At 38.6% G+C, this 14073-nt stretch overlaps 1 protein-coding gene across 1 annotated transcript; it reads right to left on the bottom strand.

Moving 5' to 3' along the window:
• Window positions 1-389: 389 nt before the first annotated feature.
• tpra1 (transmembrane protein, adipocyte asscociated 1) lies at window positions 390-10297 on the bottom strand. The gene is made up of 11 exons (XM_058403716.1): window positions 10115-10297; window positions 7677-7860; window positions 6669-6801; window positions 6427-6513; window positions 5268-5340; window positions 5007-5086; window positions 4813-4923; window positions 3124-3184; window positions 2882-2984; window positions 2716-2796; window positions 390-1259 (listed from the first exon to the last, which is right to left on the bottom strand). Exons 2-11 carry the CDS (start codon window positions 7844-7846, stop codon window positions 1013-1015), a joined length of 1146 nt encoding a protein of 381 aa, XP_058259699.1. The 5' UTR covers window positions 7847-7860; window positions 10115-10297; the 3' UTR covers window positions 390-1012.
• Window positions 10298-14073: the final 3776 nt, after the last annotated feature.

The following is a 14073-nucleotide window of genomic DNA, read 5'->3' as shown; positions in this document are numbered from 1 at the left end:
TGTGCTCTGGCCTTCCAGGGAGATTTCTACTGGAAGTCTTTTTAGTAACTGATAAGCAGAACCTGGTTTTAAAAGCATCTTAAGTGTTAGTGTGTGTGCATTAAATTATGCTCAGTTTACCATCTCGGTACTTATTCTTGAGAATGCAGGTATTGTGCATTGAGCAAAGGCATGAAATTCATTCATTCATTCAGAACATACTGAAAAAAAAAACAAAAAAAACCAAAAACATATAACTCTGGCTACTTTTCAATTTCTGAACATAAAAGATCTGGTATTGCCATCACCCATTAATAAATCATTCTTATTTCGATGTAAAATATGCAGTGCATGTTATAAGACTCTGGAGTTTCACTGTTAAATACAAAAAGTTTTAAAACTCAAATATATATATTTTTTGTTGTTAAAGCCATAGAAATACCAAAGATGGACCAAAAAAAAAAACCCAACCCTGAAATGATTACTTATCTGATTTGTTTCTTAAATGGAAAAATGGAATGATAATGGATCAGGGTAAAATATAAGTAGCATAATCACTAAAATAAATAAAAATAGAAGTGAACACAGAAGCGAGCACGGAAACAGTGGATCCAAGCACAGATTAGCACGATATAGCTAAATGTGTCTATTTCCATGATTTAAAAGAAAAGAAAAAGAAAGAAAAACTCACAACTCAGTGCACAGTATTTTGCAATACCTGTTCTGCAGCTCGTCATTCAGCTGAGCTCAATACCTACCAAGCCGTCTGAGCTCCTGACTACTCCTTCAGTTATACTCTAGGTGTTGCGCAGGCATCGTAATGCACTGAAATTATACAGGAGTATTTAAAAAGCACTAGTGAAAAAAAAAAAGAAAGACGAATTGTGATATACTAAGCTGTCATGCAAGCTGAGTTCAAATCCAAAGCCTATTCATTGCGTTAAAGGGAATGCAGTTCACTGGGTGAGAGTCAGTCATTAATTGGTCAAATTTGGCCAGTTCTTTTATTCTCCCGTCCTTCCTGTTCCCTCCTCTAGGCATTGATGGCTCTCCATCGGTCACTGTCAATGCTGTTGATGCTGTGTCCAGTTCCAAAGGGGCCAGACACTACGTCATCCAGATAAGCCCCTGAAGTGTCTATCTGTGTGCTGGAGTAGGAACTGTGCTCCAGGTCCTTCCTGCTGCCCAGACCGGCGGAGGAAGTGTGAGGCAGGTGCACATCAGGCTCGTCTGGCTCATCTATCTGAGACTTGTAGGAGAACAAAATCTTGGGCTCTGATCTGAAGTCGGGGCGGACATTTGGAAGGAAAAAGGAAGAGAACAAATGCAATATTAAAATAATGCAATGTTGATCTGTTATAGTTGTAGATTAGACATGCTGCTTAGAGTGATATTTAAATATATTTTGTTTAGATACACTATATTGGCAAAAGTTTTGGGACACCCCTCCAACTCATTGAATACAGGTGTTGTTTTTCAGGGGTTGGGCTCGGCCCCTTAGTTCCATTTAAAGGAACTCTTAATGCTTCAGCATACCAAGACATTTTGGACAATTTCATGCTACCAACTTTGTGGGAACACTTTGGGGATGACCCCTTCCTGACATGACTTCACACCAGTGCACAAAGCAAGCTCCATAAAGACATGGATGAGAGAGTTTGGTGTGGAGGAACTTGATTGGCCTGCACAGAGTCCTGACCTCAACCCGATAGAACACCTTTGGGATGAATTAGAGCGGCGACTGCGAGCCAGGCCAAAACTGGGACGTCTGCCTTTACATGCACATGAATTTAATATACAGCTAACAGCTGTTTATGGGAATTGTTGACCATTCCTCTAGAAGCGCATTTGTGAGGTCAGGCACAGATGTTGGATGAGAAGGTCTGGCTTTAATTCATCCCAAAGGTGTTCTATTGGGTTGAGGTCAGGACTGCATGTCTTTATGGGCCTTGCTTTGTGAAATTGTCTAAAATGTTTTGGTATGCTGAAGCATTAAGATTTCCTTTCACTGGAACTAAGGAGTCAAGCACAACCCCTGAATCCAATGATTTGAAGTGGTGTCCCAAAACCTTTGGCAATATAGTGTATATAAATAGCACAATATTTAAAACACAAATTTCAGTTTGAATTATACAATGGGTGCAAGGTTTTGTACTAACATTATTGACACATTAGCAGAGTCAATTAAAAGTACTAGCTATGTACACTCACCAGAAGCACCAATGATTATACTTCCTTTAGAGTTTTTTTGTTTGTTTGTCTTTAAAGAAGTTGTATCTGCCACATTATTCTTTATTTGCACATATCTGAGAAACTCTCAATTCAAACTGAGACTGCATTGTCCTGCTGAAAATGCAGCTTCATTTCACACACGTATATATTTTAACGGTTGCTTGTCACTTTGTCTGTGGCTAGTGTGAATGTAGTGATGTGATAAAACATACATGTTGTTCTTTAGATTCCTGGCTGAACCAGGAACTTTGTGAATGAAAGGAAAGCCCTTAGCATTGGTAGATAAAGCCAGTTTAATTTAGTCCAATGGACAATTACTGGACAATGGATTATGTTAATAAGTTGACAGTAGCTCTGAAACTACCTGAAGATTTAGAAAGGAATGCTAAAGGACTAAAGGCAGAGTAAATGTTATTTAAAAGAAATGATATAGTCCTGCTGGATCACGGCTTGATCTCGGACATACCCTCTGATGCACACACTGAGTAAATGCATCTTACTTACCCAAATAATCCTTTGAGGAACGTTACGTAGATGAGAGGAGCAAACATGGAGAAATAGAGGAATGTAGTGACATCAACACAACTGCGAACAAACACATGCTTAAGTCAGAACTGAAAAAATCCCAAACCTCAACTAATTTAGTGTTGGTTAGTGAAATAGTTCTTACCACAGGCCTTCTATGATATCAGCACAGAGCAGAGCACTACCCAGACCCTGCACCATATTCAGCACTGCCAGAATGGCAGCATACAAGTAAAAACTCCTCTTAGCTACAGAGAGAGAGAGAGAGAGAGAGAGAGAGAGATGAGACAGATTAATAAATACTTTATCATCTTGGTTATTAGTTATTAAAGTGTAATGATCAGTGTTATGGATAAAGGGTGAAGAAAGAATGAAAGCTTCACTCACATGGTAATGATATTCTTTCTCTGATGGGGGTTTTGGGCAGAATAACGATCAGGGAATAAACCTGCAGAAAAAACATGCAACACAAAATACCATCATTTTCAGCCCTAAAATCTGCCTAAGAAATGAAACACTCTGTAGCACTCCCATGCCAGGTTTATCTTTCTTTCGTTCATTTATTTTCTTTCTTTCTTTCCTTATTTCCTTTTTATCTTTCATTTGTTCTTTCTTTTATTCATTCATTTGTTATTTTCCTTCTTTCTAGTGTTTGTTCTTTCGTTCGTTCTGTCATTCATTCTTTCTTTCCTTTCATTCGTTTGTTCTTTCATTCGTTAATTCTTGCTTTCTATTGTTTGTTCTTTCGTTTGTTTGTTCATTCTTTCTTTCTTCCGTTCGTTCTTTCTGTCATTCATTCTTTCTTCAGTTCTTTCATTCTTCCTTTCGTTTGTTTTTTCTTAATTTCATTCTGCCTTTCCTTGAATATCCCATTCGTTCGTTCTTTCTTTCTTTCGTTCATTTCTTCCATCCATCCATTCCTTTCTTTCGCTTGTTCTGTCAGCCTTTCCTTAATTTGTTTCTTTAGCTTGTTCATTCTTTCGTTCCTTCTTTCTTTGATTCTGCCTTTTCTTGATTCTTTCATTCATTTGTTCGTTCTCTCTGTTTTTCTTCCTTTCGTTCTGGCTTTCCTTGATTCTTTCATTTGTTAATTCTTTCTTTCCTTTGTTTGCTCTTTCTTTTGTTCATTTTGTTCATTCTTTTTTTCGTCCGTTCTTTTGTTCTTTCATTTGCTCTTGCTTTCTTTCATTCATTCTTTCTTTTGTTCTTTCTTTTTTTCATTAATTTGTTCATTCTTTCCTTCTTTCGTTCATTCTGTCTTTCCTTGATTCTTTCATTGATTCATTCTTTTTTTCTTCTGTTCATTCGTTTGTTCTTTCTTTACTTGATTCTTTCATTTATCCCTTTGTTCTTCTTTCCTTCCTTCCCTCCCCCTTTCCCCTAAGTGTTGCTGTGGCATGGTACTGTACGTGACTACAGGCTGGATGTTGTTTACAACCTTGTTTCCCACTAATGGAAAAAAGATTAGACTTATTTCACCTTGCTGTATAAATCACAGCATCTGAAGAAGGCCTAGGACAAAAAGTGCTTTGTAGTACACTGGTGTTGTTGGTGTTACACTACAACCCTGAGGTTATCATTTTTCCAATAAAAGCACATGCTAAAAAGAGTTGTTCCTCTCATACCACAGCAGTTTCCCAAACAGCTGATGACAGAAGTTTCATCTATTTGTGGTTGTGTTTAGTGCTGAGGAATTTCTGAATAAGGTCCTTTTATAACCTACATTACTCATAGCATCAGCTTCTTTTTTCTCTCTTCTGAAGTTAATAATAAACAATAGCGCAGTTTGTGCTGTTACAGAGGAACCTCATAGCCCTCTTTCCTGAAGAGCTTTCTGTCAGAAAACATCTGAATGTTGACATTGTAGACTTGGAAAAAGCCAAGAACTGAGATCATTATCTCCATATCATTCATTACACAGGTTCTTTAAATCTGTTAATCTGGAGCATCCTCCATAGAGTCTATGTGTAACATCTTACTAGCTTCAAATGAGAATCTCACATCATGCAATCTCACACAATCTCTTTCAATCTCAGTCACACAATCTTTTAGTTAGCCCAAGCTGTAATCTGTTACCAGGAAGAAGAAGCAGGAGCTGGCCAACCAGAAATGTCGTCCTCCGTGACCGTAGATATTGAAATCATCGGCTGAGAGATGCTGATCTGGGTACAGAATCTCCAGTGTTCCCTGTTAAGCATGCATACGTTTATTCAACAAATATACATTTTTATAAATGGCTGATAACATCTTCCTCATGTCCTCATGCTTACCTGTGTAATAGAGTAAGCCAGTGCTAACACTGCAGTTATGGCCAACACCCTTTTGATGCTCGATTTGCTTTCCAAATGACCTGCCGCAATAAAGCACAAGATACGTCATCAGTCTATAGTCAGTTACACAACCAAAATGTTTTCATTTAACAAAAAACAAAGCCTAAGGAAAGAGTTACTGAAAACTTGAAATCTCAAACACAGATTCAGCCACGTGACTATAAACCCCACCCCACCCCACCCCCAGTTTTCCCAGCCTACCAAAAGCAAGTCCTAATATGACCACGCTGAGCTCGATGGTCAACAGGAAGAAGCGTGTGATCTCCCACAGCACCTGGAGACAGTATACAAGTCTTATCAGATTTTATTACTATACAAACAGCAATAAAAAAACAAAGCATAGCCAAATCTCAGGTGTGGAAAGTTTTAGACTCTAGCAAAGAGAAGTGAAAGTAAAAAAAAAAAAAGGATGTGTTCTTTAATTAGCATTACATGAGTCGAAAAATGGCTTTGGGCTAGAAACAGCATGTTGGATTTCCCCTTTAGCTTAACAATGTGATTAGTGTGACAGCACGTGTTTTTTAAGTACACGTTACTACACATCTTCTATCAGGATCGCAGTAATGTTATAAACAGCATATAGAACCATAAGCAGAGAAATAGCTTTTAGCAGAGGCACACGCATTTGTGCAGTTATTTAATCAGCCAGTCGTGTGTCAGTGCATGAAATCATGCAGATATGGCCCAGAAGCTTTGTGTAATGTTCGTATCAACCAGCAATCTGGGGATAAAAATATGATCTCAGTCATTTTGATTGTTGATTCCAGATGGGCTGGTTTGAGTATTTCTGGAAAACTGCCTGGAGATCTCCTGGGATTTTCACACACAAAAGTCCCTGGAGTTTACTCAGAATTGGGCAATAAAGAAAAAACATCCAGTGAGCAGCAGCTCTGCAGAAGGAAACACCTTGTTAATGGGAAAAATCTACAGAGAACGGGCCAGACTGTCTTTCAAGTATCAGCTTCTACTACAGAAGATTACTGTGTCATTGTGTTCGGGAGAAAAGTGACTCGAGCTAGTGTTTTTGCAAAATAATGGTTGTCTGACTTGCTTGCCAGTGTTTGACATCTCAGCACTATTTCTAGTTGTCAGTCACAGACCATTAGTTACAGTGTAGTTCACATGGGAATGGAAAATGTGACTAAACAGTGACACGATCATGGATTACTGACCACTCTGTCCAGTGTAAAAGCGCTATAAGTGTTAATTACAGCAATACACATCAGCATAAATGTCTGATTTGATCCATCTTAAGAGCCGTGTCGCTGTAGTTTTGAAATGAGCTTCTACAGAGGCGTGTGCTGTGTGTTTCCCGGAGAAAGCCGAGTCCCTGCTGAGGAGATGTGTGTGTTTTCTTTACCTTGTCAATGATGATAGCTGCACTGGATGCACTCACAGTCATGGAGACAATAGCTCGAGTGATTCCGACAACTGCCACTACAAACACCTACACGGAAAAGTACGAGACAGTCAGGTAATAAACAGAATAAAAGACTCAGGCTGTCATTTTGACAGTAGGAACATGTCAGAGCTTAGCTTATACTTCCCCTAAATGTTAAAATGTCCTCAGAATAGTCCTGCAGGTAAAACAGATCAGCTCACCAGAATGTAAAACGTGATGAAGATAGGGCTGGAGGTAAGGCGGATCTTGGCACGAGCTGATGGAAGCTTCCACATCAGAAACACGAGGAAGGCTACATTTGGCACCAGGAGCAACAGGTCCCAAAAGCGCACCCTGAGGCAAGATTAAGCAGCAGAGGCCTTAATTTCATTAAAACTGAATGAGTACTAGAACGTATATACAAAAACAGATTAAAGGAAAACTCCACTCTGAATGTGTTGGTCTGTCCTGGGTTTCTAACACAGAAAGGAAAATAAAATCAATCATTTAAAACATAAGTTCATGTTTTGGTGTCAGCTCCTAAAAATAAAAGGAAAAGACCTTGAACTAAAGGATTAAAGTGCTGCTGCATCACTATCTGAAAGGAGAGATGAAGCAAGATGACTGACATGTTGATGAAATTAGTTTAATCTAAAAGTCAACACAGAATTTCTTTACACAAATCATGAATGCAACTGAATGTCACACAGTATGGAAATTCCAATATCAGTAACAAATCATTCATAGATCAGATAACACAAGCAAAACTGAAAGTCTATCTTTCAATCACAATGGGAACTTCTCAAAAAACAGCGACCTTTCCAGTGAAAGACACAGAAATGGGAAGTAAAACCTTACCATAAAATTCACAAACACTAATAAAATACACACTGCACTTCATTTGCCTCGACATCGGCAATAAAACAGTCATAGTTAGACCTTTAAACTACCATACGGTTTATGTAATATGGAATTAGATTTGGTGAAACAGAAAACTGTTTCCGTATGTAAACATAAAGACAGATTTCTAATAATAATAACAATCGTACTCCGTGTAGATGATATTGATGTGACATTCATGTAAGACTGCAACAATTAACTGACCAGAATCCCTGCAGTGACAGCGACAGCAATCACACATTTAACCACAGTTTCCAATCATCTAAGAGCTTACACTGAGCACAGATGTGACCCCAGGGTTTATTACAGCTGTGGAAGGACAAACATACCTGGAGGAGCCGATATCCTCGTAAAGCACCCGCAGGCAGCTGTGTGGTTGGCTGATGTTGGCTTGAGATGGCCACGTGGGCAGAACTGATGTGTTGTTTATAGGCAGAGGCAGCGTGCTATTACCGCGCTGCGCAACCCAGCTCACTGTCTCCGACACTTCGTCCAGCATCCTGCATTCACACACTAAACACACGTTTAATCACACATTGTACATGGAAGTCCATGCGAGTTAACAATCAAAGTGCTTCCCTGCCTTGTGTCCAGTGTTCCAGGCATAAACGTGGCTATTGATTGAATAAATAAAATAAAATAAAATACTAGCTACCTAGTATAGGTTTGTCAGGCTGCACATGCACATGAGACAGTGTTAGCTGCGCAAAAAGACAACAAACTTAGCTAGCTAACATGACTTGTGTAACACAGATGAAAAGATAACAGCTGGATATATGACAGTGCTGTTGGATGCTTGGATCTAATTTGGTCTGAAGAAGTTGATTAGGCTCTGACAGCACTTCGGAAAGTTTATATTATTTGCACTCATCCGATCGTTATCATTTCTATAATAGTAACATGGACTTTCATGGCAGATGCTCCACATAAATGCATTTTTTTTAAAATGTGTGTACTTATTGACACAGTGCAGTTTTCTGTGAATTGATTATTTAGCATTCTTGGGTGGAGTCTCCACTGCTTCTTTTTACCTGAGTTCTTAAAAATCCTAGTATTCTATAAAATATTTGTGGTGCCATGACCAAAGATGACGACTTCCTATTTTATTCTAATAAAACATCATATATGCTGCCTATTTAGTTAGGATATAAAACTCTACTCTACTGATTTTTTTACCAAAGTTTAATTATAATAAAACTCTATTCAAAGTTCTTCAATGTTTCAGCATACCAAGACATTTTGGACAATATCATGCTCCCAACTTTGTGGGAACAGTTTGGGGATGACCCCTTCTTGTTCCAACATGACTGCGCAATAGCGCACAAAGCAAGGTCCATAAAGACATGGATGAACGAGTTTGGTGTGGACGAACTTCACAGACTTCTAACCTCAACCTTACAGAACTCCTTAGGGATGAATTACAGCACAGACTGCGAGCCAGGCCAAAACTGGGATGCCTGCCTTCACATGCACATGAATTTAATATGGAGTTGGCCCGCCCTTTGCAGCTATCACTGCTTCAACTCTTCTGGGAAGGCTTTCCACAAGGTTTAGGAGAGTGTTTATGGGAATTTTTGACCGTTCCTCTCTAGAAGTGCATTTGTGAAGTCAGGCACTGATGTTGGACGAGAAGGTCTGTCTCACAGTCTCCACTCTAATTCATCCCAAAAGTGTTCTATCAGGTTGAGGTGCAGACCAGTCACGTTCCTCCACATCCATGTCTTTATGGACCTTGCTTTGTGCACTGGTGTACAGTCATGTTGGAACAGGAAGGGGTCATCCCCAAACTGTTCCCACAAAGTTGGGAGCATGAAATTGTCCAAAATGTCTTGGTATGCTGAAACATTAAGAGTTCCTTTCACTGGAACTAAGGGGCCGAACCCAGCCTCTGAAAAACAAACACCTGAATTCAACGATTTGGAGGGGTGTCCCAAAACTTTTGGCAATATAGTGTAGCATTCCATTCTGATAATACTTCTATTCAAAGTCTTCAGTAAAATCTTCCATCCTCATGATCAGTAAATGACCACAACGATTCAACAAACATGTAAACGTGTTCGTGACGTCATCTGGTGACGTCCAACAGCTTTCATAAAGGTGCATTAAGAAAAACTCGAGCTTCACCCAATCGTGTTTTAGGAAATAAAATCAAATTAGAAAACACAAGGAATGTAAAATACAAAACGGAAAAGAAATACTAATGGACATTGGCTATATCTTGTGAAACTCAGTTCCAGTATAACTCACGCTACGTTACTTCAGATCATAGTTCATGCCATGGAGATAAAACTATTGAGTTCCCCCTTTACCTTTAGCTCTTTGGCTAATATTGCATAACTGTCAGTTTACTCCCAGGTTTATTGATGACCTTCGAAGATTGAACTAAAATAAACTGCATAAATGTCAGTGTTGGCACTGTTAGCTGTCTAGGAAAGTTAAAGTTTCTGTTTCTAGCCGAAAAACTCGTGATGTTTACATAATAGTGAGTAATGCAGCTATCGTTAGCTTGTGCTAAAAACTCACCACAACAATCAACACCGGTCACTTGGTATAGCAGCAAAATGGAAGGAAAATACCTCGTGGAATATCACAACATTAGAGTTTTCATCTGTCTGTGTCTATTCCTCACCAGCTGTGTATTTAACTAAGCTAAATATCCAAGCTAACCAGTTCCCAACTTGTATATTTACTGCTAAATGCTGTACAGCTAGTAGCGTAGTAAGCTATGCTAATTATTAGCCGCTACTCTGGGAAGAATCTGACTTACCTTAGCTTGAATTGATTTAAGATCAGGAAAATATGTATTGCACAGAACCAGTGGTGTTGTAAACAAGCAACATAGCAGCCTTTCTTCCTTCTGTGCTGGTGGTTACAGCTGATACCAACAGCAGCACGATAACCGACATGAACAGGTACCTCTCTGTGTGTGTGTGTGTGTGTGTGTGTGTTAGCCAACGTAGCACTGAGAAGAACTGACAGCAGAGGGTTGCCAGATATGCAAAAATACAACAAAAGCCTCTAGACTTGTGTTTATTACAGCAGCAGATATAAGTACGTTAGAAGAGCTAAAATCCCCTGTCATTCAGAGATAAAAATAATACATCAGCACAATATTTCAGTTTTACTTTCAATATTAATTATATTATTCTCCAATTATATGTTGTTAACAATTGTAAACTAAAGTCCCCATGAAATCAAAAGTGATGTTTTAAAGCTATTTTTATTTATTTTTTCATTTTCTGGATGTGCTTAACTAATCTCTAATTGTCCCCATGCCAATAAATAAATAAATAAATAAACATTTTTTAATTACCTTTTTTACAGGAAATTATTTTAATAATTAATTAATTTAAATTAATTTTTTATAGGAAAGTGTGAAAATAAAATCTTGATGATTCATCCTGTACTTGTCCAGTTTGCATCCAATTAGATGCTCCTTAGCACACATTTGTCCTGCCCCTCTACAGTCACAGCAAATGAACATCAATATAGGTTGTAAATATAGTTCATGGTTGTACCTGATATTCTCTTTCCAAACAACCCACTGTGCCTTGAAAAGGTGATCGGAGATTGCATGTTTTTGTGTCTGCATTCTTTTCCCCAGGACCAAAATCTTGATCCTGGCTCAAACAGGTAAGATTGTTCGTGACCTGCACTAACTGTGATGATTTCTTCCAAAGCAGGTGTAATGTTCTTACTGCTGCAGGCCGGTAACAAAGGACCTATAGCCTGGGACCAAGCAAATGCATAGTGGTCACTTTGCTCAAGGATACTGAACATGACAAAGATACACTGGGCAAATTAGTGTTCATTCAAGCTTCATTTACACTAGTAGCTAATATCATCAATGCTATTAGTTATTGTGGAAATTAGTCAAGTCCTACTACATGCTCCATTCCTGACCTCCAATTTCAAAAGAAATATGGTAACAATCAGAATCTAATCACAGCTCTCAAGCTGTCTCACGGGCACATTATTTTAGATTTCTGGGGAACCAAGAGCACTACAAGTGGTTATAAGAACAAAATGGTATGAAACTGTACTGATTTATTTCTTGCCAGACTGTTGATTGATTCAGCCTATCAGTGATGATTATGTCCGGGGATTACACTGAAATTGCCTGCTTTAGTTGGGCTGAATTTTTCAGCTCGCCTCACTGACACCTCTGTAATACATCATTTTACAGTTACAGGTGTAATAAATGTAATCAATGTCTAGTATTTACTTTACTATCCTTTTCCCCTCAAAATGCCTTTGGAGGAGAATCTAAAATAGATAGACTAAGCGCTTTGTTCAGTCTAATTACAAACCTCAAACAAATCTTCAACTCTTCTGGGAAGGCTTTCCACAAGGTTTAGGAGTGTGTTTATGGGACTTTTTGACCATTCCTCTCTAGAAGCACATTTCTGAGGTCAGGCACTGATGTTGGACGAGAAGGCCTGGCTTATCCGCTCTAATTCATCCCAAAGGTGTTCTATCAGGTTGAGGTCAGGACTCTGTGAAATTCCTCCACACCAAACTCGCTTATTCATGTCTTTATGGACCTTGCTTTGTGCACTGGTGTGCAGTCATGTTGGAACAGGAAGGGGTCATCCCCAAACTGTTCCCACAAAGTTGGGAGCATGAAATTGTCCAAAATCTTGGTATGCTGAAGCATTAAGAGTTCCTTTTACTGGAACTAAGGGGTCAAGGCCAACCCCTGGAAAACTAACCCTACACCATAATCCTCCCTCCACCGAACAGGAAGGGGCCATCCCCAAACTGCATATTTTTTCATTTGCAGTAAAAGTAATGAAACCAATAGAGTGTTACAGAATTGGAAATCACTCACAGGATAGGAAAGGCTCCACCAGTAACTGAAGATAAATGCAAATAAATGACTCTGAGAAAGTCATTTCTATATTAACAGCTCACATCACCTAGTATTGTACAGAAATCTTGAAATCTGCCAGAAATCTGACACACATGCAGATGCTAAATCATAATCTAATTGATAACTTTGGTCAATGCTCTAGGCAGGCTCATGACAAATATGGGGTTAAATATGTCAAGCAACAAGCAAAAGAAAGCCCTGGAATCGAAATGCAAGGTGACTTTAATGAGGATATCTAAAGCTACACAGCAATATACATGGTAAACAATATAACCTACCTACCTTACTATCATTCCTTCACCATTTCTGCTAAATAGGGAATAAAACACACACTTTTGGGATATGCCTTCAATGGAAAATAATCCACTTCAGAGTTTTAACTTCACTATGCGTCAGGCTGCATCACAGCACCCAGAAGATGCTTGACTCTGGATGCTTGTTGAAAGGAACATGACCTCCTCCATCTTCTCCAGTGTAGCTTCCCATTAGACAGAGAAGGGTTGTAGATGTATATAGCTGGATAGTTGTGGGATTGTGGAGCAGACAAATCCCGAAATGAGAATGCTTCATATTTTACCTCAATGCCACCAGAGGGCATCCTCCCTTGTAATCAGGGACTTGAGGACTCATCATTGTCATTTTCACTTCCTGTTCCCACAGTATATAGACTCATGTTGTGAATCATGTCAATTGTTACTAATCTGGTAAATGCTGTGTGATTGTTTCTGACACTTCCCTTTGTTAATCTGATGAGTTCTACAGAGCCTTACTGTGTCTCAATCTTTGCCTGCCATTTTAAACTATTCTCTGGATTTGTACTTTGGTATTATTTTTTTATCTTGACATCACTTTGTATGACCCTGACCTGTTCTGTGTTACTGAGTAGCAGATTGTGGACATTATCATCAGTTGAACTCTTGTTTGTTACTAAATATTTGCCATGAAGGCATACCTATCCCTAAAGTATTGATTTTAAATTTCTCTCTTCATGTCTTCAGAAGTGAATTATTGCCAATAATTAATCATTAATGCCAATGATTAATGTTAAATGATAACGTTGGGTCTGTCAAAGGTCGATCGGGAATGTGGCTTTCAATTGTCAAGCTTAAAAATGAAGTTAATATAGTTACGGGTTTAAAAAGTATCTTTAAAAGCTGTGCAAATGTAATTGGTAATTGAAGTTATCTATATACTAGATCCATAAAATGTATAAATAAGGTCTTACTAAGGGAACTTACTGTTATAATGCAGTAGAACTGCTCTAGCAGTGGGATCATTAAATCGCTCCAAATTTTTACAATGCTTCAGAAGCAGATGTAAAGTAATAAGGAGGATTGCTGCTCTGGACTTTCCCTTATTTTGCATAGCCATTGTGCATGTATTTATTATTTATACTATTTTTATTGCTGGAAAGTTGTAAAGGCAATAAATTTGCATGTGTGCCAGGATTCACTTAACTCTATATGCAGCTTCTTGTTATTTGTTATATTACGGTGATATACTAGTTAAATCTAAGCTATTTGGGTGATTTAATAAATAAATGATTAATTATTATATTAAATAACATATATTAATATTAATATTATAATAAAATAAATGGTGGTGGTGGCTGAAGTGGTTAAGGCTCTGGGTCATTGACCGGAAAATCAGGGGTTCAAGCCCCAGCACCGCCAAGTTGCCACTGTTGGGCCCTTGAGCAAGGCCCTTAACCCTCTTTGCTCCAGGGGTGCTGTATCATGGCTGACCCTGTGCTCTGACCCCAACCTCCAAGGCTTGGATATGCGAAGAAAGAATCTCACTGTGCTGTAATGTATATGTGACAAATAAAGGCCATTGCTTGTTTCTGTTTCTGA

The sequence above is a fragment of the Hemibagrus wyckioides genome, linkage group LG11 (assembly GCF_019097595.1).
Source record: "Hemibagrus wyckioides isolate EC202008001 linkage group LG11, SWU_Hwy_1.0, whole genome shotgun sequence".
NCBI lineage: Eukaryota > Metazoa > Chordata > Actinopteri > Siluriformes > Bagridae > Hemibagrus > Hemibagrus wyckioides.
Note: the sequence above shows the minus strand (reverse complement) of the source record. Positions and strands in the feature narration are given on the sequence as shown.

Bases quoted from the DNA above. Each gene is read 5' to 3' on its own strand.
- tpra1 (XM_058403716.1), bottom strand. From the start codon at position 7,846: ATGCTGGACGAAGTGTCGGAGACAGTGAGCTGGGTTGCGCAGCGCGGT. The intron at 5,341-6,426 runs GTAAAGAAAACA...TACTGTCTCCAG, and splicing joins CAGCTATCATCATTGACAAG to GTGCTGTGGGAGATCACACG. The intron at 2,797-2,881 runs GTAAGAACTATT...GTTTGTTCGCAG, and splicing joins GATATCATAGAAGGCCTGTG to TTGTGTTGATGTCACTACAT.